Source organism: Platalea leucorodia, assembly GCF_965183815.1.
Source record: "Platalea leucorodia genome assembly, chromosome: 3".
Classification (NCBI taxonomy): domain Eukaryota; kingdom Metazoa; phylum Chordata; class Aves; order Pelecaniformes; family Threskiornithidae; genus Platalea; species Platalea leucorodia.
Genome location: NC_138825.1, coordinates 64643736 through 64670268, shown reverse-complemented (window position 1 = coordinate 64670268; position 26533 = coordinate 64643736). Strand labels below are relative to the sequence as shown.

The 26533-nt window shown below is 37.5% G+C and overlaps 1 protein-coding gene across 6 annotated transcripts in view; it reads right to left on the bottom strand.

Annotated features, from left to right (window-relative positions):
* AHI1 (Abelson helper integration site 1) overlaps positions 1-24996 on the bottom strand; it is a 98413-nt gene extending 73417 nt beyond the window's left edge. For 5 of the 6 annotated variants that reach the window (XR_014227618.1, XM_082306413.1, XM_082306415.1 and 2 more), the window contains exons 1-13: positions 24732-24996; positions 22475-22531; positions 19921-19992; positions 18917-19038; positions 11348-11958; positions 10613-10770; positions 9973-10186; positions 9038-9230; positions 8452-8547; positions 6793-6978; positions 4555-4707; positions 2203-2335; positions 1057-1180 (exon numbers count right to left, since the gene is read on the bottom strand). Coding sequence is in view for 5 of the 6 variants with exons in the window: in XM_082306413.1 (XP_082162539.1) it covers positions 1057-1180; positions 2203-2335; positions 4555-4707; positions 6793-6978; positions 8452-8547; positions 9038-9230; positions 9973-10186; positions 10613-10770; positions 11348-11958; positions 18917-19038; positions 19921-19930 (2000 nt within the window). In the remaining variant the exon portion in view is untranslated. The remainder of the gene's footprint in view (positions 1-1056; positions 1181-2202; positions 2336-4554; positions 4708-6792; positions 6979-8451; positions 8548-9037; positions 9231-9972; positions 10187-10612; positions 10771-11347; positions 11959-18916; positions 19039-19920; positions 19993-22474; positions 22532-24731) is intronic. The other variant, XM_082306414.1, reaches the window with a different exon arrangement.
* Between the last annotated feature and the right edge of the window lie 1537 nt (positions 24997-26533).

Here is a 26533-nt window from a genome sequence, read left to right as displayed (position 1 = left end):
AATACAGGAACTAACAACTCGTACAGTGACTATGCGTAGTACACAGAAAAGGAGGCAGACCACTAGAGTTTCAACTTGCTGCCACAAATTCAAGAATTGAGGAACAGCTGGGTCTTCTTATAGGTGACATAAATGACCAAAATTGATATTTACTTCAATATAAAAAATTATTATTTAATCTGCTTCCAAATAAAAAATAAAAACATGGGCTAAGCTCTCAAAATGTTCTTTTTATTCCTACACACAAGCAGCAAAAAAAGGAAAACAGTTCCACCCATACAATATATCATTTAACAATTCTTCTGGCATTTTAATTATGCAACTGCCTGTAGCATTACTGAGTTGCATAACAGAAACAAGAGATAGGGATCTGAAGTTGCTCGTAATAAAATTATGCAGTGTCACAGCCATACTTTCATGTTTTTCTACAGTTTTGAGGGTTTTGCTTTTAAACTTTTAACAGATTAGTATTTTAACATTAACACTGAGTTGAAGTACACTTTTAAATTGTAGAGGAAAATGTGCACACATTCGGCCTCAGAAATAATACTATCAAATTACATTTACAGCAATTTAAGTTGAATTATTTAACCATATGTCCAAAAAAAACAAAAGTTACATATATGAAGTACAGTGTGGCCAATTTCTACATGTAACTTGAATCTTAAATTTTCAATTTCCTTCCTCATGTTCAAATTTGCAAACTTAATACTGCATTCATATTATGGCAATTTCTCCAAGGATAGAATATTCCAGCTGTCTCAGTGACTTCTGGAAATATAAAATCCTTTGATTTTTTTTGCTGCAGTGTAGATTTAGACACTACAGCTTCTGGAGAAACTTTGGTTTCAAATACATACACGTCATAAACTAACACAGCAAATACAGTGTAAGTGATTAACTCCATCATAATTTTTGTAATATTATAGAGTAAGTCACACTGCAATCAAATCTTTAATTAAAACATTATAGCACAGTTTTTAGTAAGAAATGAAACTGGACCATTTTCTTTTGTGCTTCTGATGCTACCTGCCAGAACATCTTCATCATACTGACCTGACAGTGCCATCAGAGGATGCAGTAAGAAGGTACTGATTGTCTTTTGACCAACAAAGATCATACACTATGTTAAGGTGACCATAAAATTCTCTCAGGAACTGTCCAGAAGGAATTTCATACACTAGTGAAGTTTAAATAGAAAAATAAAAATTTTGTAAGTATTTACAATCAATTATATGCAATTATTAGTGCAAAGTTTAGTCTAATCTTAGGCTGAGTTTCCACTAGCATAAGTCAACTCATTTTCTTATCTTCTAATTTTCAGAGAACAAGATCAAATAGTTGCGAGATATGCATGGACAGCAAGCATATACTTCCATCTAGTGGTTCACGGATGTCACGAATGTCTTAACCATTAAGAAACAGTCTACTTGCTTTAAATTATTAGAACCAGATTAGGATTTTTTTTTTTTTTTTTTTTTTTTTTTGAAATTTTGACAGCTACCCAACCAATCTTCGAAATAGATTAACATAGAGATCATTTTCTGGGGCCATGTAATAAAGGATTCTAGACTTAGTGTTCCTTGCATTTAAACGTTCACTTTTTGTACACTTAAAATACTGTTCTCTCAATCTCAAAATTCTTATGCAGGGCTTAAGAACAATGCAGTTGAGGCTACTGTGAAGAAGCAGCCCCAAGTTTGAGTAATAAGGAATATTTGTAGTTCCAACTGAACTGGACCATGGAAGACAGCAGCCTCCAGTAGTCTGTCCAGAGATGACAGTATTCCAGGTATCTAACTTTCATGACTGGTTAGGAGAAAAACTTACACAAAAAGCATGTGGTGGGGGCTGGAAAAGCTCTTTCACTTAAAACCTTATTGTCGGAAAATATATGTTCCTTATGCAAACTGATTTAGTATTTCTGTTAGACCTCTGCACAGAAATAGTGTGACTTCATCCGTTAAACTGTACATACATTACCATGTATGAAAAGCCAGTTCCAGTCCTATTAACACAGAAAGGGCGTTTTCCTCAATGCTCTTCAATGCATAGAACAATTTAAAAAACACAATTATAAAACAAAACCTTTAAAACCCCCACAATTTAAAAGTACATCTTTTGCCCTTTAACTTCAAACTACGAGTTATAAGAAAAAAACAAAACAAACCAAAACCAAAACAAAACTTATTTTAAACTTACAAACAATGGGATAGCCATTCCTTCCTGCACATGCTGCTGCCAGTGTTCTCCCATCATGAGAGAAACGAATACAGAAACAGCCCATATCTCCACCTCGCAGTGAAAACAGATGTTTGTTCGGTATGCGGCAAACCTAGCTTTTCAGGTAAGAATTGGGATTACACAGTCATGAATATTAACTACCCAATGCTTAAAACACATTCTAAGTTTTAAAAAGCTACTAACATCTTAAGGGAATGTAAAAGAAAAATTCAACCTTATAAACAGAGACAGTTCTCCTGCATAACTTAGGCCACATCTAGTTTGCATATTCGTTTCTGCCCCTTTGTTACAGAAAACTAGCAAGCTTTAAAATCCTAAGAAAATTTAAAATTGAAATAATTTCCTTAAGATTAAGAAGTGCTTAATGAGGACTATCATCAATAATATAAACTGTAGAGTTAGACTGCAAGTCAAGCTTGTTTAAGGAGTCTAAACACAACTTTTTGTAGCTTAATGATTGCAGTGTGAACTCAGAAGACTAACTACAGGCACTCAAACCTTTGGTCTACCAAATCTCCTTTAGCATTCCTCATCTGTATTTCAATTCCTGATTTTTTTAAACATAACTGGAGATGAAACATTTCAAAAAATTGCACAGGTATTATAGTCCCCCTTCCTCTCTCCCAAAATATTTCCTCTTTTTCACCCAAGGGCTTTATCTCCAGAACTAAATTCAAAGTTTAAGGGTAATTAAAATATCCAGAGTAGTTATGTGATTATTTAACCTAAACCTGATTTACCTTTATGAATGAAAAATGAGTATGAACAGATTCATATGCATTTAAAAGTACACGAATAGATCTACTTATGACATAACTGAATATACACTGTTCACTTCAGAATGAAGGTAAACACACCTTGTTAGAAACTATACAAGCAGTTAAGCCTTCCTATGCTTTTTAACCTCTCTAAAATAAAGCATTACAATGTTGAGTCAATAATTCTAGTCAGAACAAACTTCTTTTATTTACAGGTCATGTAGCTACAATTCACATATAAAATGAATTTCATATTTAATTCATATGTCAAATAATTCATAATTCTATAGAACATTTTGCAAAAATAACATCATCCATCTATCTGTGGAGACACACAAATATATTGTGGTTCTTTAAAAAGGTAATTTAGCTTTAAAGGTAAAACAATAATTTAAATGTATAAAAAGGAAATAATAATTTTGAGCAATTATTAATTTTTAAACAAGTACATCTGCTTTAATATTCTTTGGCGAACAGACATGCCACATCACGCTAACCTTACTGAAACTTTTTCGCAACACAGCACATCACAAAATACATCATCGTTGCTACTAAAGTCCTTCAATCTGGACATGGACTAGTCTAAGAATAAATGAGCTGCCAAATTTTATTTGTATTATAGCAGGCAAATATTCTTCGGATCATATTTCTCTTCGTTTTGATTACACACTTATTTTCAGAATGGCAACTTTCTGAAAAGTAACAAACATTAACATAAATACACCTTTTAGGTATCCTGCCATTTTTGGTAAAAAAATTTCCATGGTAAAAACAGACTTGTCTATTCTTTACTATTTTATTATTATTAGCAAACTTTACTGGGAAATAAAATTAAGACCATGTATATTTAAGTGTTCTTTTTGAAAGGATCTGAATAAGGCCTACAGTATGGAATCAAAATAAAAATCTACATTCTTTGTTAACAAATCTTTTATTATTCAAATTTTTATAGAACCATGAACTCATGCTAATGACATTCTACAGAAAAATATGAAATCATTGCATGGACATTCTACATAGTTGCAAAAATATTCCTTTGATGATTGCTAATTTCCATTAGCTACAGTCATCTAGGAGCCAGGATGAAGTCAGCAAGAACATTCTTAATAAGGTTCTTCAATGAAAGTTCCTTCATAATTCTGTCATACTGTAAAAATAACTGTAACTGATGGAATAAAAAAAAAAAAAAAAGGAGGGGAAAAAACCCCAAAGAATATATATTTCCAGTCAAGCTGAAATCTGGGAACTGGTTTCCTGTCTTACTTCCACTACCTGAACAGCCCTACTCTTTCAAATTCCTAGAGAATTCTGGAGATAAAAATAACTGACTGTTCTGGAAAAAATGGTTAAATCAACTGTATCTGGTAAGCAGCTAAGCATTCTCTACTATTTCTGAGAGTTCCTTATGTTTTGGTTTTTGTTTAGTATTTTTTTTTTAATTTGCTTTAATGAATTACTTGCTTCATAATACTTATATCATAAAAACAAAGTTATAAAAAGATAGTAGATCTTTAAAGTATTTTCCTTTAAAAAGCAAATAAAAACACTTCACCTGTCCAGGCAATCTTGTCCATTTAAATGGCTCCTTTTTCTCCTCTGGAAAACGTTCACCTGATTTTTTAGATCCCTCTCTCTGGAGCTCACACAGTGTTGCACTACTTTGTTCCTGCTGAACAGCTATCATAGAGCGGAAAGAAGGAGCAACCTTAAGGCAAGCAAAACTAAGTTTCAGGAAAAAACATTTTTAAAATGAACAGCATAATATCTGAAAAGATTAGAAGATTTTTTCAAATACATTGCATTCTTACATCTGAAAAATAGAGATTGCAAAAAGCTTAATATATGAAAACTGCGTAGCAGAAATTTCATTTAAGTAACCAGCATGTCAGAAAGTAATCTGAGCTTCCAAAGTTGTGTCAATCAGATGGTATCAAAGATTTTTCAAATAATCGATACTTTTCTATTTTTATTAACTTACCAGGTCAGTGAAAATTAGTCTACCTGGTGAAGGTGTTGTATTAAAAAAAAAAATAGAATTTCAGCAAGTAAATAGTTCCAGTGACATTAACCTACCACCTTCAAATCAAAACACTGCTTCGGCAACAAAATCAATGCATGATACCAAAAGGTATTACCAGTGTTGTGTATTGAACAAACTATGTTCAAGTGTTGCAAAGAAAAAAAGGAGGACTGACCACATTTGTGATTTTAATTGTAGGTAAAGCATATATACATTCCAAACTTCTATAAGTACACTTACTGAACCTTACCTACAAGTTACACTAAGCTTGAACACACAGGAAGCCTTAACGCTGTGAAGCAGCCTAGCAGTCCCATGGCTGAGGGGCACAGAGGCCGTTAAGTGGCAGCTGCAGTTCTGATCGACTTCGCTAACACAAGTCTTTCCAGAAACACATCTGAATACCAGCCAAAATTACCATTTTCTTCCAGGCTGATAGTTGGTAGGTATCCACTTCAGGGTGAACTGTCTAGGTTCTTGTGACTAAAGAGGGAGGTTGCACACCTACTATGCAAGTAGAAACCAATTTAGGAGCTTAAATGAGTTGTCCACACATAGATGTCTACTTCCATGCAAGATGTCCTGTTTTATCTGAGACATCTATTTTCTTATCTACCAGCCCATGCAAGAGGTATGGGAGATCTGCGCCCTTCTGGAGAAGCAGGAGACTAGGCAGGATCTGTAAGAGATCTTAAATGGAAGCAGAAATCTATGCATAGAAAACTGTATCATCCCATGGCTCTTATCTGGCGCTCAATCCTAGCCTTGGCAAATCTGGCATTTATCAGAACAAGAATGAAATAATATCAGTAGCCAACAGATCCAAGTCAAGCACAGCTCAGAAAGCCTATGCAAATTCATCACATCACTTGAGCTTCATAGAGTACTGTAAAGTATGGACAGCTGTAAAACAGCGATAGCACCTAAACATACCAGGAGAACATTCAGACCACGGAGGAGACAGGCTCAGAACACTTCCAGAAAGATGAAGAACAGCTGCTCAAGCAAAGCACACAGAATTCCTAACAACCTCCGCAGCTGACTGAGCAAGAGATCTGCAGATGTCATTCCAGTAAAGAGATTAGAAATATGTCCCAAGAACATATGAACTAACCCCACAGATTATCTCACCAGGCTTTCACAGATCATCCTTGATTGTATGAACAGTGAGCAGAACAAAGACTTATGAAAACTGTAAATACATATGGAAAATTATGTAATACAACAATATTGTACTTGTAGAACAATAAATGTTGTATTTATCTTGAACGCACATCTCAGCACATACCAATGTAAGCCTGTCTTTAAAGCAGTTTTCATTTGAGAAAAAAATACGACTCATTATAGATTGAGGATGCAGGGAGTCAGTTAAGTGATTTACATCATCTCTCACTTATAGAATTTACACATCTGCATAAGTCCAGTGACTTAAAATGGCATTTCTCCTCATGAGAAGGAACATCAATCTTCAAGAAAGTACCCTGAAAGTTTTCTGACTGTCAATGGCAAAATATTCAAAGTTGCTGATGGGAAAGTACTCCTGTTTTTCAAAGATAGCTATGAAGGCCCGAGTTTGGAACATGTATCTTAAGATGCAAAGTTCTAATTACAGCTGGTTATATACTAGCTATTTTATATACTGCATGTAAGTACAGCTTTTATATACATTCATAAAAAAACCACACACTCACACGCTTTAGCTAGTTACTAGTTCCTACAGAAAAGTCTGTATATTTGTAAATCTATTTATATATTATATATTTAACTTACATGATCTGGCAGTTTTATGCCTCTCACGGTTACATACAAAGTTGATGGGTAACGATTTCTAGGACATTTTGCCCACCAGTCATAAACCTCAATAACATTCGAATGTGACTTGGTCTTTGGAGGTGGGTAATACAACTGCAGACGAAGTTTTCCATCAATGTTTCGAACTCCATTTGCACCTACAAGCTGAAAGGGTGATTAAAAAGAGGAAAAAATGTGTTACATTAACATAAAAGTAATAAAAGTCATTGATTATTTCTAATATCTTAAACAACTACAGGATAAACTCTGAAATCCACTTCCCATTGGGGAAATATACTATCCCTAAAAATGGTAATGAAGTAAGCATGTATTAAAAACCCCCAGGATCAAATCACTAAGATTAAAGCTTAGATGGCGGCCTAGTTTTGAAACATCCTTCATATGCAGAACAGTAATATCCTGTGTGTGGGAAGACCTCTGCAGTAACTTTTTTTTTTTTTTTTTTTTTTTTTTTTTAATTACTACTTGCTGGAATCACCCAAATCTCAAAGGACTGTCAATCCACAAAGAGCCTGTTCCAAATCTGTCCCCTTTGAACGCTACAGCAAAGGGCACTGGTAAGGCTTTGACTCTGAGCAGAAGATACCGCAAAGTAGTAAGCTTTCCAACTTCAGAGGAAATAGAGTTCTCTCCATTGAACTAAAGAACAAGCGTACCTACTGCAATTAACACTGACCACTGTTTATCAGGACATTTCTACTTTGACTGATACAAATGAAAGGATAATGCAGACAGATGCAGTAGGAATGAACAACAGGCCACAATTTTATTTGTATTTATGAGCTGGAAATTCATCCTTCCCTTTGTTCAGGACTGGGCTGTACTGAATTCCTGGATGCAGGTTCCACCAGCTATACACCCAGACACGGGATACCAGACTCCTGATTCCTGTAGATTCATCTTGGGCAGCGCTGAGAAGAGACTCTGTATGGAATGATATGGAGGTCCCTCTCCCTTCCCCTAAACTTGCAGTCCATTATCTCCTGCATTTCTCATTTTGTGGACTGGTCAATGGCTGTCAAGATCTACCATCCACAGGGGTAGGTGTAAATGAACAATCCTCAGGCAAATTAAAGCTTGTCAGCTCTCAAAGGCCAAAGTGGAACATTCAAAGGTACATGACGTGCTGGCTAAATGACCTGTATTTCATTGCTGCAGCATTTCAATCTCTGCAACTAAAAACAACAGTCATTTTGTAATTAGGCTAGGGAGTCTTTTCAAAGACTGGCCAACTGAAAATGCCACTAGAATACTGAATAGCTGAGGTACAGAAATCAGTGGATTAGTCATTTTCTTTACAGAGACAATCTCATGAACACACAGAAAAACCTCAAAGAAAACCTCCTTCTGTACTTTACGAACAAAAAAAAAAAAATTCTTACACATTCTATACTTTCTTGAAAAATACATATTCTTTACTGTCAAGCTTGCTACTGTGAATTTTATGGGGCGAAGGAAGAGGGAAAGGAGAGAACAGCCAAGCAAGCAAGGATTTGTTTTTCCATCTCTGTTGCCTGGAAATATTAAAAAATGTACACTTAGTGCAGTTAGTGTCTTTTAGATAATTGAATAAAAAGATTTATAAATTTTGTTTCTTCATTTAAATGTTTACAATACCTTTAGAAACGCCCAACAAATTTTTCGGAAACCACTTTCCTGAATTTGTACATCAGAGTTGGCTCTCACTTCATCCATACTTAGAAAATCGAGGATCTGAAAGTATTGGTAGGAATATAAATATATTTCTAATGAATATAAACTTCATGGTAATTAAAAAATACTGCTGAAAATACGCTAGATGAAATTCACTAAATTAAGCAGATTTCAATTTTAAGCAATTACAAAAACCATACTTCTTCCACACAAGTATACAATTAGAAATAACAGATCCTTATGCATTTACCTGATGACTATTTATGACCTGCTTTGAAAAAAGAACGTAAGGCTGGTCTTAAAAAACTATTCTTGCTTCCTCTTCTATTGAGACAGAAGGGAAAATGTTCACGTGTCATTTTCATAAATCCTATATAGTTCACAAATCATATAGACCACTTTTTGGTATCTCCACTTAATTCTGTATCTTAAGGCTATGGTATTAACCCAATATAACTGAAATAAAACACCTGAATCAGTCAAATATATATTGTTGAGCAAACAGAAAACCATAACATGCAGAAATTTGATGTAAAATACTTAACCTTACCTCAAAAAACAGGATTACCCGAGGGCTTTCTTCAGTATTTTGAATAAAATAACTAAAACGCTCATTAAATATGACTTGCTCCTCCCACTCTGGAACTGTTGATTTAGACTGTCTGAAGTCATATGGTTGTGTCATAATAGGAAGAATGTGCTCTATTTGTTCTTGTTCATAATAAGATGAAACTTTCCGCTTGCTGTTTGAAAATTTTCAAACAGTTACAATTGTTATGGTGCCTTAAAAAAAACAGCTCAAACAAAACAGTATTTTCAATTCCTGAAAGCAAAGAAACTTAGAAGATACCATTTGTTTGATTTTAGAAAAAAAAATAATTTCTAAAACCACCCAAAATTTAAGACAATTTGCAATGTATATAGAAATGCTACAGCCTGAAGTTCAAAATCCTAACAATCAAGTTACTGTTACCAAATTTATGCATAATGATTATGGTAGAGTCTACTGCTTAAACAGTGTTAAAATTTGGTTTCCAGGAAAATTATGCATAATGACAGCAGAAATAAGTAACTGAAGCGACTAGAAATACGAAGAGCCAGACTTAATTCCAGGATTTTAGAAGTTATTTTATAAAAAAGAAAAGGCAGGCACTATTTATGCTACATGAGTTTTGTTTACTTATTCTAATCTTGGATTCTACATATTTTTGAGATTTAGGAAATTTTCTGTCTGGAAAGAATACAGAATGAACTGTGCTGTAAATATGGGCACCTTGAGAGTAATACAGCAGTGCAGAGCTTTTAAAAGTGCCAAGAAGAATACCACTCTAATTTACTGTAGGTATATATATGCATTATCATAGATGTAGAAACTAATGAATGACCTTGCAAGCTTAAAATTCAGCATTATTTTCATATTTAATTTTCTAGGGAAGAATCTATGTATTTAATCACTGATAACAGAAACAGTTTATCAAAACTCACCTATGATCCTTCTTGACATATAAGCCACTTCTCAGATCAACAACATGGATTTTAACCATGGGATGAGATACCAGGAGATCAGTTTTAAGTCGATCAGATCGATGGATATAAACTCCCAACACAAGATCATCATCAAAACCAAATTTAGACTGAGTTGAAATTTCTGAATTCTTCATTTCCTCATCATTTTCTGCAGCAACTTCTGTGTTTTCTTCTAGAAATAGGAACCAAGTAAAGAGGTTATTATGTTCCACTAGTGACAGTTTAAAGGAATAAAAATGCTCTGTATTGTCTTAGCAATCAATAGTAATGATATTTAATGTGTTCTTTATGTAATAGGTTAAAAAAAAATTATCAAATTTGCAGCATTTTAAACATGTATGAACATACACATGAATATATATTAATTAATATAATCTATTCCTATTAACAAACATTTTTATTTAAATCAGCCCCAGGATTGGAAGAACAAAAATACAATTAAGTAACTAAAGAAACATAAGTAACTTCAACAGCTCAATCACTTCTATGTTACTACTATGGACAAATATTTCTGTAGCAGCACAAAAAAAAAAAAAAAGAAAAAAGACTTGGATAAAGCAGCAAAGCAGTACACCATTCTAACATTTTGTTGGCAGACCTTTTCTGGTTTTCTTTTTAACCTTCTTTGCTTTAGGTTTCTGTTTTTCCACGCTTTCCTCCAGTTTCTGTCCTTCTGATGTAAATAGTCTTTCTAATGACTGATTTTCATTGCCATCTTCTACTGGATGATGCTGTAGCTCAGAAAGGGACATTGCACTGCAATGTAATGGATTACTGTCAGCAATTGCATTTTACTGCATATATGGATACAATTGCTCATTACCATTATTAATCCACCTGAAGCTTCCTCTTTAGTTCTGCAACTCATCATCTGTGTATCTTGAAAATGCAACACACACCCCCAACATCAGTGTCTTGCCTTTTTCATTTGTCTCCCCCCTTCATTTTCCCCTAATTTCCAGATCATTGCAGAACCATTCATGTGAACAGAGCTAAGCTAATACTCTTCTGCTGGATCAGGACCATCACTCATCACTAAAAAAACTATGCACAAAATTATCTTAAGTTACTTAAGAGTGACTTCCACAGAAAACAAACATCAGATAGTAATGGAGGATATTTTTTTTAAAGGTTAAACAGAATCTGTGAGTTAAATATTAATCTTGACAGCATTTTGAAAAAGTATTTGGTAATATTTTTTCATAACAGAATCATCCAGTTTATCACGTAGAAAACATGTACAGTTTATCAGAAAGCTTCTGCCTATCTTAAAACAAAATGAAACATTTCGCTTAAGATTTACAGACACATGGTATACAGTTTATCATGATACCTTGTTTCAGCTTCACTTAAAACTGCTATTTCTTTCTTCTTTTTCTTCTTTTTGCCCACTTCATTGTTCAATACAACTTCATGGCTTTGAACACTGGAGGTAAATTCAGACATCTGTTCTTTAAGTTTCATTCTTATTTTCTTTTTAATTGCATTCGCCTCATCCTCAGCCACATGCAGCTGATAGGCTCGAATTAGCTCTTCTTCCTCATCTAATTCAGTTACATTTCTCGCTTCAGTCAAGGAATTTTTAATCTTTCTATCACCTTCTTGATGAGATACATCTGTTTGTGATTTACTTTTTGTTTTCTTCTTTGGAAAACCATTAGTCTTTTTCTCAAAACTCTCCAATTTAGCTTCATATAAATCTTCCTCCTCATTAAATTGTTCTTGTAACAGTGATTTCTTTTTCTTCTTGTCAGACTTTGGTTGCTTGCTCTCCTCTCCACTAACAATATCATTGTTTATTTTCTCTGCAATTGAGGCTTTCTCTCTCAGTTTATTTTTTGTAAATCGGGGACTCTCTTCTTCAGGATTATATGTGTTGTTTATAATTGCTTCATCATTCACACTTTCCTTAGCTAGATCAATATTACTTCTAAAGGTGTCAAGCTATAAATGAAAAGAACATAAAACATACTTGTACTAAAAATTATGTTCTAAGAATATACACAGTACTTTATGTTATTTCTTTAGCAACATTACACAAAGTAAAAGGATATCAAAGATCTAGTTATTTTCTTGTTTAAATTTAAGAAGTCAGAGACTGAAATGCAACAGAAAATTCACACTGAAAAAAAACATTTTGCATTTGGGCATTTCATCCTCAATTTTGTTTCACTATGTTTTTAAATGACTTTTATGTATATCCACTAAAAAAAGACATCAACAAGTCTACTCCATAAACAGATGCCAATGCTTTAGACTATGGAAGACTTGAAGATTACATGCAGCACGAAATCAAGTATTTTCATCTATTTAAAATACATGTTAGAGACAGGCTTCAGGCTCAGTTGTTTGTAGTCTCTTTTACTGAAAGTTGCTTGCCAAAGTTTGACAATGAAATTATATTAAAAAGTGCTAAAACTGAAAAACAGATTTCCATTAAGACTTTTTTTTTAAAAAGTATAGAGTTGAATAAACCCCCCTCCATTATTCTTAGTAGAATAACAAAGAGCTGATCTAAAAACCAAGTCTAGTAAAACCAGCTAAGATAAATTTCAGGTAATGCATTTGTCTGTGCACTCCTTCTGCCAACTTTTGGTGTTTTTTAGAAAACACATTGTAAACTTTCCTCCCTCCTTCAGGTTTCTATTCCTGGTTACTAGAAGTTTTAACGCCCCATCCCTGGAAACATTCAAGGTCAGGTTGGAGGGGGCTTTGAGAAACCTGATCTAGTTGAAGATGTGCCTGCTCATTGCAGGGGAGATGGACTAGAGGATCTTTAAAGGTCCCTTCCAATCCAACTCATGCTATGATAACTCCAAACAACACAGCAAGTAACTAAGGCTTAATTCTGTAAGGAGCTTGACATACACATCTCTGTTCCTTGACGGAACTTCTATAAAGTCACTGAGGTTCATTTACTCTGTTGTCTTACATAAAACTCTCTGGAGTCTCCACATGAAACACTAGAAAGGACTTTAAAACATAAAGAAAGCAAATAAAAAACAGTTGGAGAAAAGATAAGTATCTGCATACAATCTTTTCTTTGCCAAGACCATCTTCCTCCCTCAGTAAACACAGGCATCTTCCCCTTCTAGCTGGGATACTTCTCCCAGTTACAGAATCATGTGTGCCTCAAACATTTTTAAAAAAAGGACAATATGTGTAATAAGTGATCACCAAAATGTACAAGCTTATAAGAAGAAAAAACAGAGAATGAAGTTGCAACAGCAACCATGCTTCGGAGGATGGATCTTGACTTAAAAATGCCCACCTGCGAGAATAATATTCCATGACTAGAAAGAAGAGAACACTCAACGTACAAGTCATCTGCCTCCATACTGTATGCCCTTAATTACATGAGCCTGATAGCCTTCATCACTATCATGTTTTATTCACATCTGACATTTGAAGAGAGAATATGGAGAGCAAGGAAAGTATTGTAAGTACTGAAGAAGGAGAAGGGAGGAAAAAGAAAGGAAAGTTTGAAGTACATAAGTAAAAACACGGAAGAGAAAAACAAATCAAGGAATTTTATTATTTGTACAGGAAAATTGTCAAATAAAAGCAGTGTGACAAGAAATATACACCAAGACAAAATTTAACACAGAAATAGAAGCTGATGTCTGAAACTAGAGACAAAGCTTAAAAATGCACTAACTAGACTTACTAATGCTACATATTAAACAACACTGTCCTATTAAAGTATGAGTTAAAAACGAAATCGTCTAGAATTTCATGCAAGTATGTTTATCTAATACATCAGAAAAAATCTGAAGCCATTCATATATCTTTTCAGTAGGTACCTTTATTTTTAGCATCCCATGTCTAAAAATAGTTTAAATTATCTCAATATCAAATCATGAAAAAACCTGTCTTTGTACCTTCATCTTTTACTTGCTTAAATAGACCAGTAACATCCTCTTTATTCATAAGTCAATGATTTAAGAGGATGTGGAAGATTTCATATAAATAACTTGAAATACAGAATAGAGGAAGGGAAATAAAAAAATTAAAGCAACAAGCTTTATATAAAACTAAAAAAAAAAAAAAAAACAAAACAAAAAAACAACAAATAATGCTTTCTAATAGATTGTCCACTTCCTTATCTGTGTTTGTACAAATAGCTTTAACTGCAGAGTGTAAGGAATGAAGGTTAAAACATACTGGCAATTAAGACCCAACTGCGACCAATAGCTAAGGTCATGCTGATTTTTGCCTTTGATAGAACATTAATCCATTAAGCCTGAGAAGTAGAATTTCTTAACAAATCCTAAACAAAAAGCCCTCATCTTTGACCTGTTCAAGAGTTTCTAAAATAATTCTGATATTCAAAAATCATTTTCTCAAAGAAACCTAGTTGTTGCAAAAACTTGCTTGAAATATTTACTAGAACTTGTTATTTATTATGTCTACAAACAAAAAGATACATCCGCAAGTGTGTGTCATGAATAGTAGCAGCACACACTCACTTAATTTTAGCAAATTTACTCATAGAAAAAAAATACAGAATATCCTCATAATGAAATAAACCACAATCTCAAACTACAGCAAATTCCAGGAACATTAATAGATACTGCAGGCAGCACAAAGCTGCTTCAGCAGTTCAAACACAAACTCCTCAGATACATAGCCTGTATGGTTTTAACTCAGGCCACTTTTTCCACATGTTGTAATTACATGATGTAATTAAACAGAGACGAAAGATGGGAGGGAGTCACAAAACAATCAAGTAAAAGCCAAGCAGTTCATAAAAACCATCAGATTAGGTCTCAGGCAGAAGCAGGGATACTGGTATAGATTCTCTCTCTGAAATGCAGGACAGAGAGAGCTCAACTAAGAGCAATTGTCTATATATAAATACACTTGAACTGAGTTAGAAAAAGCGGTTAGGCTGGAAAAGCAGCTCAGAGGATAGCCCTGTCTCTGGAGTAATTCCAGAGGGTTGCTGACCTGAATCTGACCTCCTCAGCTTAAAGCATGGAACAAATGAGAAGGCTTTTTTCCAAAACAGCTCCGCAGCCACATTACGCCACCAGGGCTGAGGAAGCACTCTTCCCTGAGAACAGACCTGCTTGCACTCCTGGCTTGATAGGAGTGAGAGATGGGCACCAGCCAAGATGCACACAGGTGGGCTAACACACAAGGTTCGTCCCACAATGAGCCAACCCCAGGTCACGTCACTTGCCATTCGTGTTCCAGAGCTGACAGCAGGGACAACGCCTAATGATCTTACTCCTTTTTAAAAAGGCTTCTCAAATATGCATGTGTGGAACCTGGAAACACATGAAGTGATTTTGCCCAGGGTATCTGGAAACTCAGATAACCAGATTTATAGAGGTACCTGAACTTCTTCCCATAATACAGGCACACCTTGAAAAATTAGGAATGGACATTGCCAGCCCACTGAGGGGCTAATATGTACTGGTTGTAAAAGACCATTTACTGACAAGTGAATTGGTAATGAATGGACTTGTCATGATGGCTAGTTGGGTGGGATGTGTAAGAAAATTTGAAAATACTAGGGAACCAATTTTACTGCCATTGCTCATATAAAACCACAAAACGTAGATGCTCAAAGCTAGAAGACCTTTAATTTACAGATAGGATGGGCTTGGAAAAGTTTCACCGGATTTTAACAGAAAACATTGAGAAAATGTGTGGGTCAAGCATATAGTCAACTATTAGCAGTTCTCCTATTTTAAATATAAGAAACAAAGGGGAAAAAAAACAGTGGAAATCTCAACAATTACTCAGCTTATGGAAAAAAATGGGCTATGAAACAGACCTTGGGAAAATTCTACAACCTCGAAGCTCTGCAGGCTATGTTTTACATCTAAGACAGAAGCTAAAGTAGTGAATTACAAGAAACCTGTTACTCAAAAGAATACAAGAATTTTCAAGCCTGGAGATAGACTCCTATTACCTGTACCCTCATGAAACTCCAGACTCCAACCCATCATCCAGGGCCTTACGAAGAATAGGAAGGAGCAGACTCAGTGAGGTAGGAAGTAAAAAGCTTCAAATGGATAAATCTGTTGCAGTCCTGCCTTGAATACAAAACCTTAGTTATCAATGTGTGCCCATCCCAATGTTGTAAGCTGGTCAGACTACAGTTTAGGGAAGAAATTCTTGCCTTCATAAAGGGATCTTGCTTTTCACCTGGTAGAAAACTTCACTGACATTTTCCGAGTTAAACACCCCCTTTTCCACCATGAAATTTAGATTGAACCAAACAAACTCAATCATTTTCACACTGACTTTAGACAGATGAATCTATCTGGGCATTGCTCAGTCTGAGGCTTGTCTCATTCTAACAACTTGTAATAGGAGGTACAACTGGTAAAAATAAATATGGTGACTGTTAACCCTGGAAGGGATACTAGCAAATTCACTTTCTGACTATGTCCCAATTGCTTGTTTTTTCAAGCCATGCCTTCAGGCCTCATACCCACTGCACCTGTGGCTACTGAACAACAAAGCAGACCTTTCACTGGCCACAGCTGACGTCTATCTCCATCTCCATTACAAGCTCCTCATTCCTATCAGTTGTCACTTCAAACTCATTCTGCCCTACTGACATCACCCCTTTCTCTTCCTGCTTCCCTTCTCTCCAGGCAGGCTCTCCAGGCAACAGGCACATAAAGCAGAACAGGCAAATGGGCAGGCAACCTCCTTACCCTCACTTCTGTTGTTTAAGATCACAGCAACCTCCTGCAGCTCCAGAACTCAGGTTTCAAGGAAACAGTAGACTATGACGGAAAAGGTTTTATTAATCTAAGAAAGTCTATGTTCAGTAAAGACAAAAGAAAGAAGCAGACTGGAACATTTCCAGTGGAAGTATGCTCTCAACCATGACCTGTTTCTGATCAAACCTGGGAGACCATTTACGGCAAGTGCGTGACACAAAGACAACCATCACTGATAAATTTCACATTATTTCAAGACATGTGAAACTCCATACAGTTAAATAATATAAAGTGAAGAAAACTGGAACAAAACCAGCCAGCATCCTCCATCTACCTCCTCTTCCCCTCCCATACACATTTATTTCTTACACAGAAATGACTGGTTATTTGCTGAAGCTTTTACAGAAATTTCTACTTGAATGCAACCAGCATGGAAAATACCAACCTGAGCTCTTGCAACTTTGCCACACTAAGGAAATATTCAAAAGGTCAGTATTAGGTTTCAACACACGTTCTCCTCAAGTTCTTAGGTTTTTTGTGCTTTGATTGGTAAAAATCTATGGCTTTGACAAAACCATAAAGTTAGGCTTCCACACTGATCCTAAAAACGCTTCTTAATTTGTGTGTATACCATTAACTTTTGATTGAGTTCACTGTGATTTTTAAGTGTTTCGAGGTAACTCCAAATCACTAGTGTTTTATATCAGAGACTTCTGGAATGGAAATCAGTTTTAAAACCAAAGTTTAAAATATTTATGAGTAATATGTAGTTGCATATGAACATACAATTATGTCCTCAACAATACTTATACTTAAAAAGTACAGATTTAAAAACTCATGTTTCCTCAAAAAAGTAAACCTAACCAAGGAAGAATTTAGTCTTGTATTTACACATATGTCAGAAAAAAAAAAGGGAAAAAAAACACCCTCTAACTCTTCTATGCTATATTTTAGACATGACATTGATTCTTTGTATAGACTATTGACTAAATACCATATACTTCAAGGAATGCAAAATAAAAAAAATCCACACAAATATCAACTTCAAATCTTCAATCTAAAGACAAAATTATGTTTCAGCATAACACTACTAAGTTTAATAGAACTATTCCAAATATATATAAAAAATACATGTAATGTTCTGATATCATATAAAATACCACTCCTTTGTCTTAAATGAGTATTAAAGAGTGGACACTCACTTCCAGCATCTGGTATGGATGCAATTGTAAGAGAAAAGACTGAAAATATAAAACCTAACAGGAGGAAAATAAAAAACCAGAACATTTGTCTTTTAAGCGAATTGCTTTCTTTTGAAATTCCAAACATTGTAAGTCAATAATTGTTATATATAGGACTCATTAAACATTTATTCTTCTGTTCAGGAAAAAAGCTACAATATGAACCATAACTCAGAGGAATCTCTGAGGCTCTTTTAATGAGAGATATGCCACAAACAAAAATGTCATCTAACCATAAGGTCAGGGTGATAGAATCATTCCTAATCTGCAAGTCACATGCTAAGGCCAAAATCTTCAAAGCCAATCTTTATACACGTGTACTGCCTAAGTAAACATGTAAACACGGGACCAGTCAGACACCAAGCTCAGCACATGCAGAAATATGCTGATTACTGAGATCAAATTGAAAAAAAAAGTTTCAAATGTTGTTTAATATTGTTTGTAAATTCTTATACCAGTAATTTTTAGGAAATGGAATAAAGTTAATGATTATCTCTGATACTACTATAAATTCTCATCAGTTCTCAATTCACAGATGTATTACATAGATGTACCTATATTACACAAATGGAGTACTCTCAAAATTAAATACTTTTACAGCCGTAATTCTACTAGTCCATCACTCAAACTCCCACTAAAGTCAATAGTGAATTTGAAAATCTTAAAACTTTTCTGAAAAATGTGAATGGAAAAAAAGTACTTGCAGACTTTAAATGAGTGCCTGCCTGCACGTGCCGCTTTCTTTTTACCAGTATTATATTCTATGTAATTTTGGCATACCTCTAAATTACAAGGATGCATTGCTGGTACACAAACAACAAATAAAAGCCACATCAAAAACAAAGGATATGTGCAGAAATACACTTTATACTTTATTTTTTAAAATGCTTACATCTTCTTTCTAAAATGCATTTTCCTGATCTTTTTTCTATTAAGGAAGACAACCAAACAAAGCTTGCATGTGTTCAAACTCACCACAATATTCTCTTGAGACTCAAACTTCTTTTTCTTTGATTTCTTTGTGTCTGTTAGGCCAGCATGACGTCTGAAGATTTCCTCAAAGCGTACTTTGGTTTTTGCCTTTGCCTCACTTTCAACTGCGAAGAGAAATCTAGAGTATGATTCACTAGCTCAATAATCACCATTGTTTAAAAAGTGCGCAATCACGCTTTAAAATTGCAAAGGACTAGAATTATTTTATCAGGGGAAGTTTACCAAGAGATTAACTTAGTATTCAGTTTAGAAATTCCACTGACAACATAAACCACACAAGGATAACTCAGCAACATTGTACAAACACGCCAGGCTACTACTTGCTGCTGAAGTCGGCGCCGTCTACTCTGTTTCCTGAAGAAAGCGCATTTTGAAGGGCATGCACATCAGGACCAGCAGAAAACTCGGGCTAGCCAAAGCAGAGCGCAGATTATTGCCCTCGCTGTTTATGAACAGTAGCACACTGATAACAGAGGTGATACGCTGTCTCCAGGAGAAGCAGCAGCTCTGGGTTCTTACTGAGTCTGGAACCCAGAGGAGCACCACCCTGACACAGATCTGCAAGAGGCAGGAGCATGCACAGATCCGAAATCAGCTGGAGCTGAGAGCCCCTGCCTTTCTGTGAATCATGACACTGCGATCAGCAGCATTTCAACCCTTGAAGCAGTAGGTGTTCTAGCCCCCATGAGGTACTGCTTAATTTGTAGCTAAAGAATTAAAAATGCAGCCTGGCACACCACTGAAAAAGGCTGTGGAATCCTCAGCTACGACATATTTACCATTGTAATTACAATTTTTACAAAAGCCCCCAAATTTAAAATAAAAAAATAAAAAACCCCCCAACACTTTGAAAATCAGCTATAAACATGGACTCAAAATGGAGCCAATGCAGCATTAAAAATTTATAGACAGAAGTAACTCCTATCATTTGCATCTAGTTCTGAATATAAAATATGTATTGGAAATCAAACACAAAGTATTCTTACCTGCTGGCATTTTCAGTCCTCAGTTAGAAGTGGCTCAACACACCAGCTGCTTCTTCCTCAGAATTCACCATTCTGTTTGAAGTAATTAACAACTTTCAGTAACATAACTGGTCCATAGAGTTTAGCCTAACAATTGAGTGCATGCTAATTAACATCAAGGATGACTACAGGTCTTTTAAGGAAATATCTATTTCTAGACTATTTGTCTAAATTATTAGAAGTTCTCTGCCATCAAATCTCAGCTCAGGATTCTCAGCATCTATCTGATACTTGTTATTTGAGAGTAAATAAAAGCCAACAGTACAGCAGTTTAATTAGCTATATATTTCTGGGCCATAGCCAAATACTTCAGTACTGTAGTCCTCCAGTCTTCTAAAAAAACCTACAGTTTATTTAAATAATAATGACCCATGAAGCCATTTATATTGAAGCCTTTCTAATCAGGTTCCTATCCTGACAGCATGATCAAAAAAGTCACATTGCAGCAAGCTGACAGCTTTCAATGCAAAGATTAATATCTGCCAGCAAATCTAACTTTATTACAAATCTCTAAATATTTATGTTTACATAAAGCAGTTGTATTTTACATAAAGCAGACAAGCAATTACATGAAACTCATTTCTCTAAAGAAAAAAATGTTAGGCCCTCCTGGTTGTGGAGAAAAGCCTACAAATGCAATCCAAACAAAGCCTGAAGGCAAATAAAAATATTACACAGCTTTATCTTTTCATCAAGAAAATTCAGAATGTTTTACAAAAAACTTTAATACAAAAAGCTGTTTTGTAAACAGTGGAACTAATGAAACCTAGCTTTCTATGAATGTGCTATGTTCCCCTTAGCCTTCCATGCAATGAACTATCATACCTATCTCCCTGATAGCCCATCGGGCAATAGCTCCAAGTTCTCCCTAGGTAACACCTTCTGTTAGACACCACTAGCTCATGTTCACTGGACATGAGACTGGACACCCAGACTACATCTATCCCAATAAATTAAGACATAGCAGTAAATACTGCCAGGCTATATGGCTGCATTATCTTCGGCACCGTTTTGGTCCAAACCACCTAACACTCACCCAAGGAATTCCTCGGTACAGTTTAGGAGTTAGTATGGACCGTTATTAATTGGCAGTTTGCATACAGCCACTCTGATTTGGGGCTAAGAGAGTTTAATAGTGGGCCTCAACACTAAAAATCACTCCTGGGCACACATATCTTACCAGTATAGGAAACAGCCGAAGCTACACTTACATCCCCAAGCACCTGTACTCCTGTACCCTCAGATGCCTCTCATCTCTCTTTCACAGTTACTGGCTTCTTCCCTGTCCGCCACAGGCTACATACTTTCAGGTCATTTCACATTTGTTACTTAGAGTAGTTTGGTCTGCTGGCTAGCCAAACCAAACCAAATTCAGAATAAAAAAAGGCAAAGTGTCAGAGTTGGTTTGGGATTACAGAGGTTCTGAGTAGTCAGTTGCCAAGTGTCATTAGTTTATTTCATGTATTAAGCAAAGCATCTATACTAAGTATCCAACAATCTAAGGTTGTTTGAAACGAGCAAGGATGACCAGAAGGGACTTCATAGGAAGGAAAAAAAAAAATGTTTTGTTCTATAATATGCTTCATCATGTCACTGACAAGGTAGCTATATTTTCACTAACTAAAATATGTTTTGACTCATAAAGCAAAGCTTTACTGTCACAACTAAAACAATAACAGTTAAAAATAACACTTCTTACAAGAAATGTAAACAGAAAATATTATTGAAAAATAAACCTGCTTTTGCAATTTGTACTTAGTTATATCAAAAGGCCATTTTAAAAGTACTATAGTTATTAAGTGCTGCTTTTCAAGCAGTCGGATTCACAATTGGCTAGAAAATACTTATAATTTGAGAGAACAGAAAATTAAATATAGTTATAAAATACAGCAGATTCTATCACTTCAATCATTCACTAAGGACTGCAGGAGCATGGAAAAGTCTCTTATGATTAGTTGAGTGATTTCAACCACCCGTCAGAAAAAATAACTACAAACAAGAAATGAAATGCTGAAGTGCTCTTAAATTTAAGACAAAAAATATGAGAGACAATATAGAACACAACAGCAAAATAAGTAAAGCGCATACCTGTTCCAATTTCCAATTATGGAAATAATTTTATAGTCAAAGGTTAAATAAATCACACCAGAAAAAAAAACTAGGTAAATTAATTTTGCAGATACTTTTGCTTATAATGGAACAAACACCTTTCCAAAGGCTAGGCTCACCTCATGTCTACCAGCACTCTCTGTAAAATGCATAGATTTGCCAAATTCACCAGTGAGTGCATCATTTTCTATTTACCCCTATTTATTCAGCAAAAGTCTATCCTCTTGTGGCAATAACATTAAAAGATAAAGCCCTCTAATCATAGTGCTATTATTTTATAAACATTTCCAATTTAGAATTACATGACCTTTGACGTGGTGCATTAAAGCAACTATTAGACTCCTGTAAATATAGATCATTAATCAACAAGGGTAAGAACAAGGCTGTTTACTCAGTATAATCTCACCTTAAAATAGGAGGGATTTAATCTTACATCAAAGTTCAGCAACCACAGCGCCTCAATCTGAATAAAAGAAGTTATTATTAAGATTAATCTTGTAAAATGCATTTTTGCCTGATCAGATTTGATCTCTTCCATGCTAGTTAATATAAAGCAATCCAGGAGCGACAAAAATACATACTTGGAACAGTGGCATATTCCAGCCATCAGGAATAACCAGGAAAACAAAATCATGAAGCCCAAACTTCCAAGAATTACTATGTATCTTCCTGAAACTCATCTGATTTCCTCTCCTCTAATATTCCATCTGTATTTATAGATGCGATTCTACATTAAATTGTTGCTCTTTTCACAATATTTTACAATACCGAGTTGCTATATTCTGCATCCGTAATGTAGGAATTCTCTATGCAAAACATGCCACAAAGCCCACTATTTACGAAAAACACTTTCGTTGATCACTAAAAAAAAAAAAAAAAATTAAAAAAATAAACCTATACTATAATGGAGCAAAACATATAGAAAGAGTACTACACAATGGGAAGTGACAAATTTCCTACTAATTAGGACCATTTAGGAAACCAAGCTGACAAAAAATAATTGCACAGTTCGGGATTTTCACAAACTAAACCCCTCATTTTTCTTTTATTGCAAAAAGTGAATGTAATCTTCAGTGGCTGAAAACAAGTAGAACATCGGGCCTTGCTGACTTCTCATCTTTTAGATGAGATCAGTCATCATAGTGGGAAATCTTGGGGTTTACTAGCAGGTTTCTAATTCAGCCATCTATAGGTATCACTACTTCGAGACTTGGAAAAGCTTTAACCCAGAATTATACAGCAAAAAAACACTGAGTTGAATGTACCTCTTCGCTAATGATAAATGCAACATCAAAAAGCAACCTGGTTTTGTTCATGAAAATTCAGTATTTAAGTCCAGAAAACTGACAGACAGCTTTATTATTACCATGTAAATACCTATATACCTGCATATCAAATAAACACTACTAAAAGCGCAGTAGCTTTCTACCAGTTTACATGTGCCTGTAAAAACCTTGTGTTTGCACTCATTTAAAAGGATGTTTAAGAAAGCTGGTGCCACCCATCTGAATTTTCTAATAGTAACTTATCAGAAAGCTTCAGCTTCAGAGTAACTGCTGTTTTTTCCCCAGATTTGGCACCTTTTGTTCGTCAGAAGGTTGAAAACAGTCTCTGTCTGCGCCGATGGCAAAACTACGGACTTGAGTTCTGTATAAGGAAATACAGCTGACTTCCATTGCTTACTACATTTTAAGTCTCTGCCTTATCTTAGATCATAATTGTGAAAATGAGTTCTCATTAAGAGAGCACCCTAAGTATTTTTATTTCCAAAGTGGCATTTTGCTTTGTGTAGAGGAATAATGGTAAACAACAAAGATACAAAGGAACGCTCCCAGCACGAGCCATAACCAGACTAACCCACGGGATTAATTGCATTTAACGTGCAGATGCACGTTCCTCGCGCGAGGGAGACATCACCGCTTTGGGGCTTAACACGTCAGGCATGGCGATGTGCTGTATTTTCACGTGCCGTGGGTATAAGCTGACCACGCAATCCCACCTGAGTAAACTACAAAGCTTGTAGCAAGAGGGGGAAAAAAATAAATAATCAAGGGATTAGGGCTCCGCGCGGCATTGCTTCATGCCACCACGCCGCACCGAGGCCAGAAGACGACAGCCGCGTTGGCCTCTCCAGGCCGCCAGTTCTGCCTGCCCCGGCAGCCAGCCCCGCCGCCAGGCTGAGCAACCACGCGAGGTGCGGGGCCCAGCTCCCGCTACTCCCCGCGCCGCCCGGGCCCGGGGCAGGGCTGCGGGGCAGGGCTGCGGGGCACGGCTGCCCGCCCGCCGCCCCCCGGCCCCGCCACCGGCCGGTGCCTGGGCGCCTCACACCGCCCGCGCGCGCCGCCGCCGCTGCCGCGCGCGCCAACGGCCGCGCCAGAACGCGTTCCGTAGCGGCTGCCAAGGCCCGGGCTGAGCCCCCCGCCCCGGGCGGGGGAAGGGGGCGGCGGCGGGAGAGGGGAGTGCCGGCACAAGGGAAGGGGAGCCGGGGGAGGGAGCAGCGGCGGGGAGGCGTGCCCCAGCCTACCCGCCTCTAGAGCCGCGCACTAGGGCGAGCGGCGGCAGCGCCCGGCGGGACCCCGTACCGCCGCCCGCGGCCTCCCCGCCCGCGGCGCGGGCCCTGCCTGAGCGGCCCCGCTCCCCGGCCCCGCGAGGGGATCACTCACGTCCGCGTCCGTGGGAGTGCAGGGGAAGCGGCTGGCCGCGGCGCTGCCCTGCCTCCCGGCGGCAGTGGTCTCTCCCGCGCCCCCCCCTCGCAGCACCGCGCAGGTGGTTTTGCCGAAAACAATCACAGCTGCCAAGGAAACAGCGCACGTTGGGCATGCGCGGAGGAGAGCGGGGGTGAGGAGGGGCAGGAACGAAGCAGCCGCCAGGCCCGCGCTTCACGCCGGGGCGGTTTAGGCGGCGCACCCCCCTGGGTTTTCCCGCCGGGAAGCGGCGGCGGCGGCGAGGAGTATGCGCGATGGGGCGGCGCGGCCTGAGGGAGGGCGCCCGCGCACCGGGGCGGGCTCGTAGGGAGGCGGGTGTGGGCCGTCCTTGTGCGCATGCCCGGCCCCCGTCCCCCTCAGGTCGCTTTCCTGCGCTAGCGGGGGCGGGCAGCGGTTCTTTTCGGCCTTGGCGCCCTGAGGCGGCGGGAGCGGGGTTGGACCTGGCGATAAAAGGAGGGAAGCCGGCTGCCAGCCTCCCGGGCCGCTTGCGCGGGAGCTCCTGCCGCCCGTCTGCCGGCCTGGTGGCGCCGCTTACCGGCGGTGCCGCCCTCCCCTCGCGGGGGCCTGCGAGGGGGGCCGGAGGCGCGGCGGTGCTGCCCGCCGCCAGGCCCGCCACAGGGTGGGGGCCGGCCGTGTCTGGCGGAGCTGGGGGGGCGGGAGCCAAGAAAAGACACCTCGGAGTCGCCATCCCCGCAGAAAGGGGTTTGCTGGCGCAGAAAGGGGCCCGCTGCGCCCGCCTTCTCCCGCCGCCCCTACGTGACTGCGCGTGGGAAATGGCAGAGACCTGATCTAAAAGCCGTGCACGTTGGAAAGAAGTCTTTGCAAAGACTCGGGCAAGGTGTTCTACAAAACAAGAATGTCAGTAATTAGCTCAGCAGTACCTTGGCCTGTGTTCCAGGTCTGTTTGTACCGTTGCTTTCTTCTCATGGATGATGAGCTGATTACAAAAAAGCTTAACTGAAAATATGAAATTGGAATTTAGAAAAAAGACACTGAAAAGCTTTAAAACCGGGAGCCCTTCACGGATACTTAAGGGATCATCTGTTTAAAAAACTGTTAAAAGTATGGAATAGCTGTCAAGTTCAGACTAACAGAGTTGCTTGCAGAAGAATAAAGTCTCTGGGAAATGGCCTCGGTTAGAGATGGGAGGGTGTCCATCAAATGTTTGGAGTAGGCACAGCTTTTTGCAAATGGCAGCACAAATGGAAGTCCGGAAGCTATGCAGATACTCCAGAAATTTCTTTCCTGTCTGATTTAGTAGCTAATTTAAGCAGTGTTTTGATTTTTTTTCTCTAGGAATAATAACTCATCGTTACTGTCGTGGAAGAACTATTTGTTCATTTCTTCTGTGTGAAAACTAATAAATAAAAATTGCAGATGTCAAAGTTCCTTCAAACACTAGAGGGCTCAAGAAATTCGTGCAGGTTTTGGATGAACATGGCCATATCTTCTCAGAGTAGAGTTGGTTAAAATTAGTCTTCATTTGACAGTATGCTGTTTGTACAACCTAGAGGTGAGCTAATGCTTGTGATACTGTGATCATGACATTCACGTTCCCAAGCATAGTGTCCCTCGAATTCTGTCAAGAGTTACACTAGCTGCCAGAAGAATACACATTCTGAAACCTTGCTTCCTTGTTTCTCAAGTATTATTAGTGACATGCGATTATCTCTTTCTGGTACTTACCTGTCCTCTGCTTTCTCAAATGCTTACACTCACTCACCTGATTGATATGTAGGGGTATTTCTTTTTTCATAAGG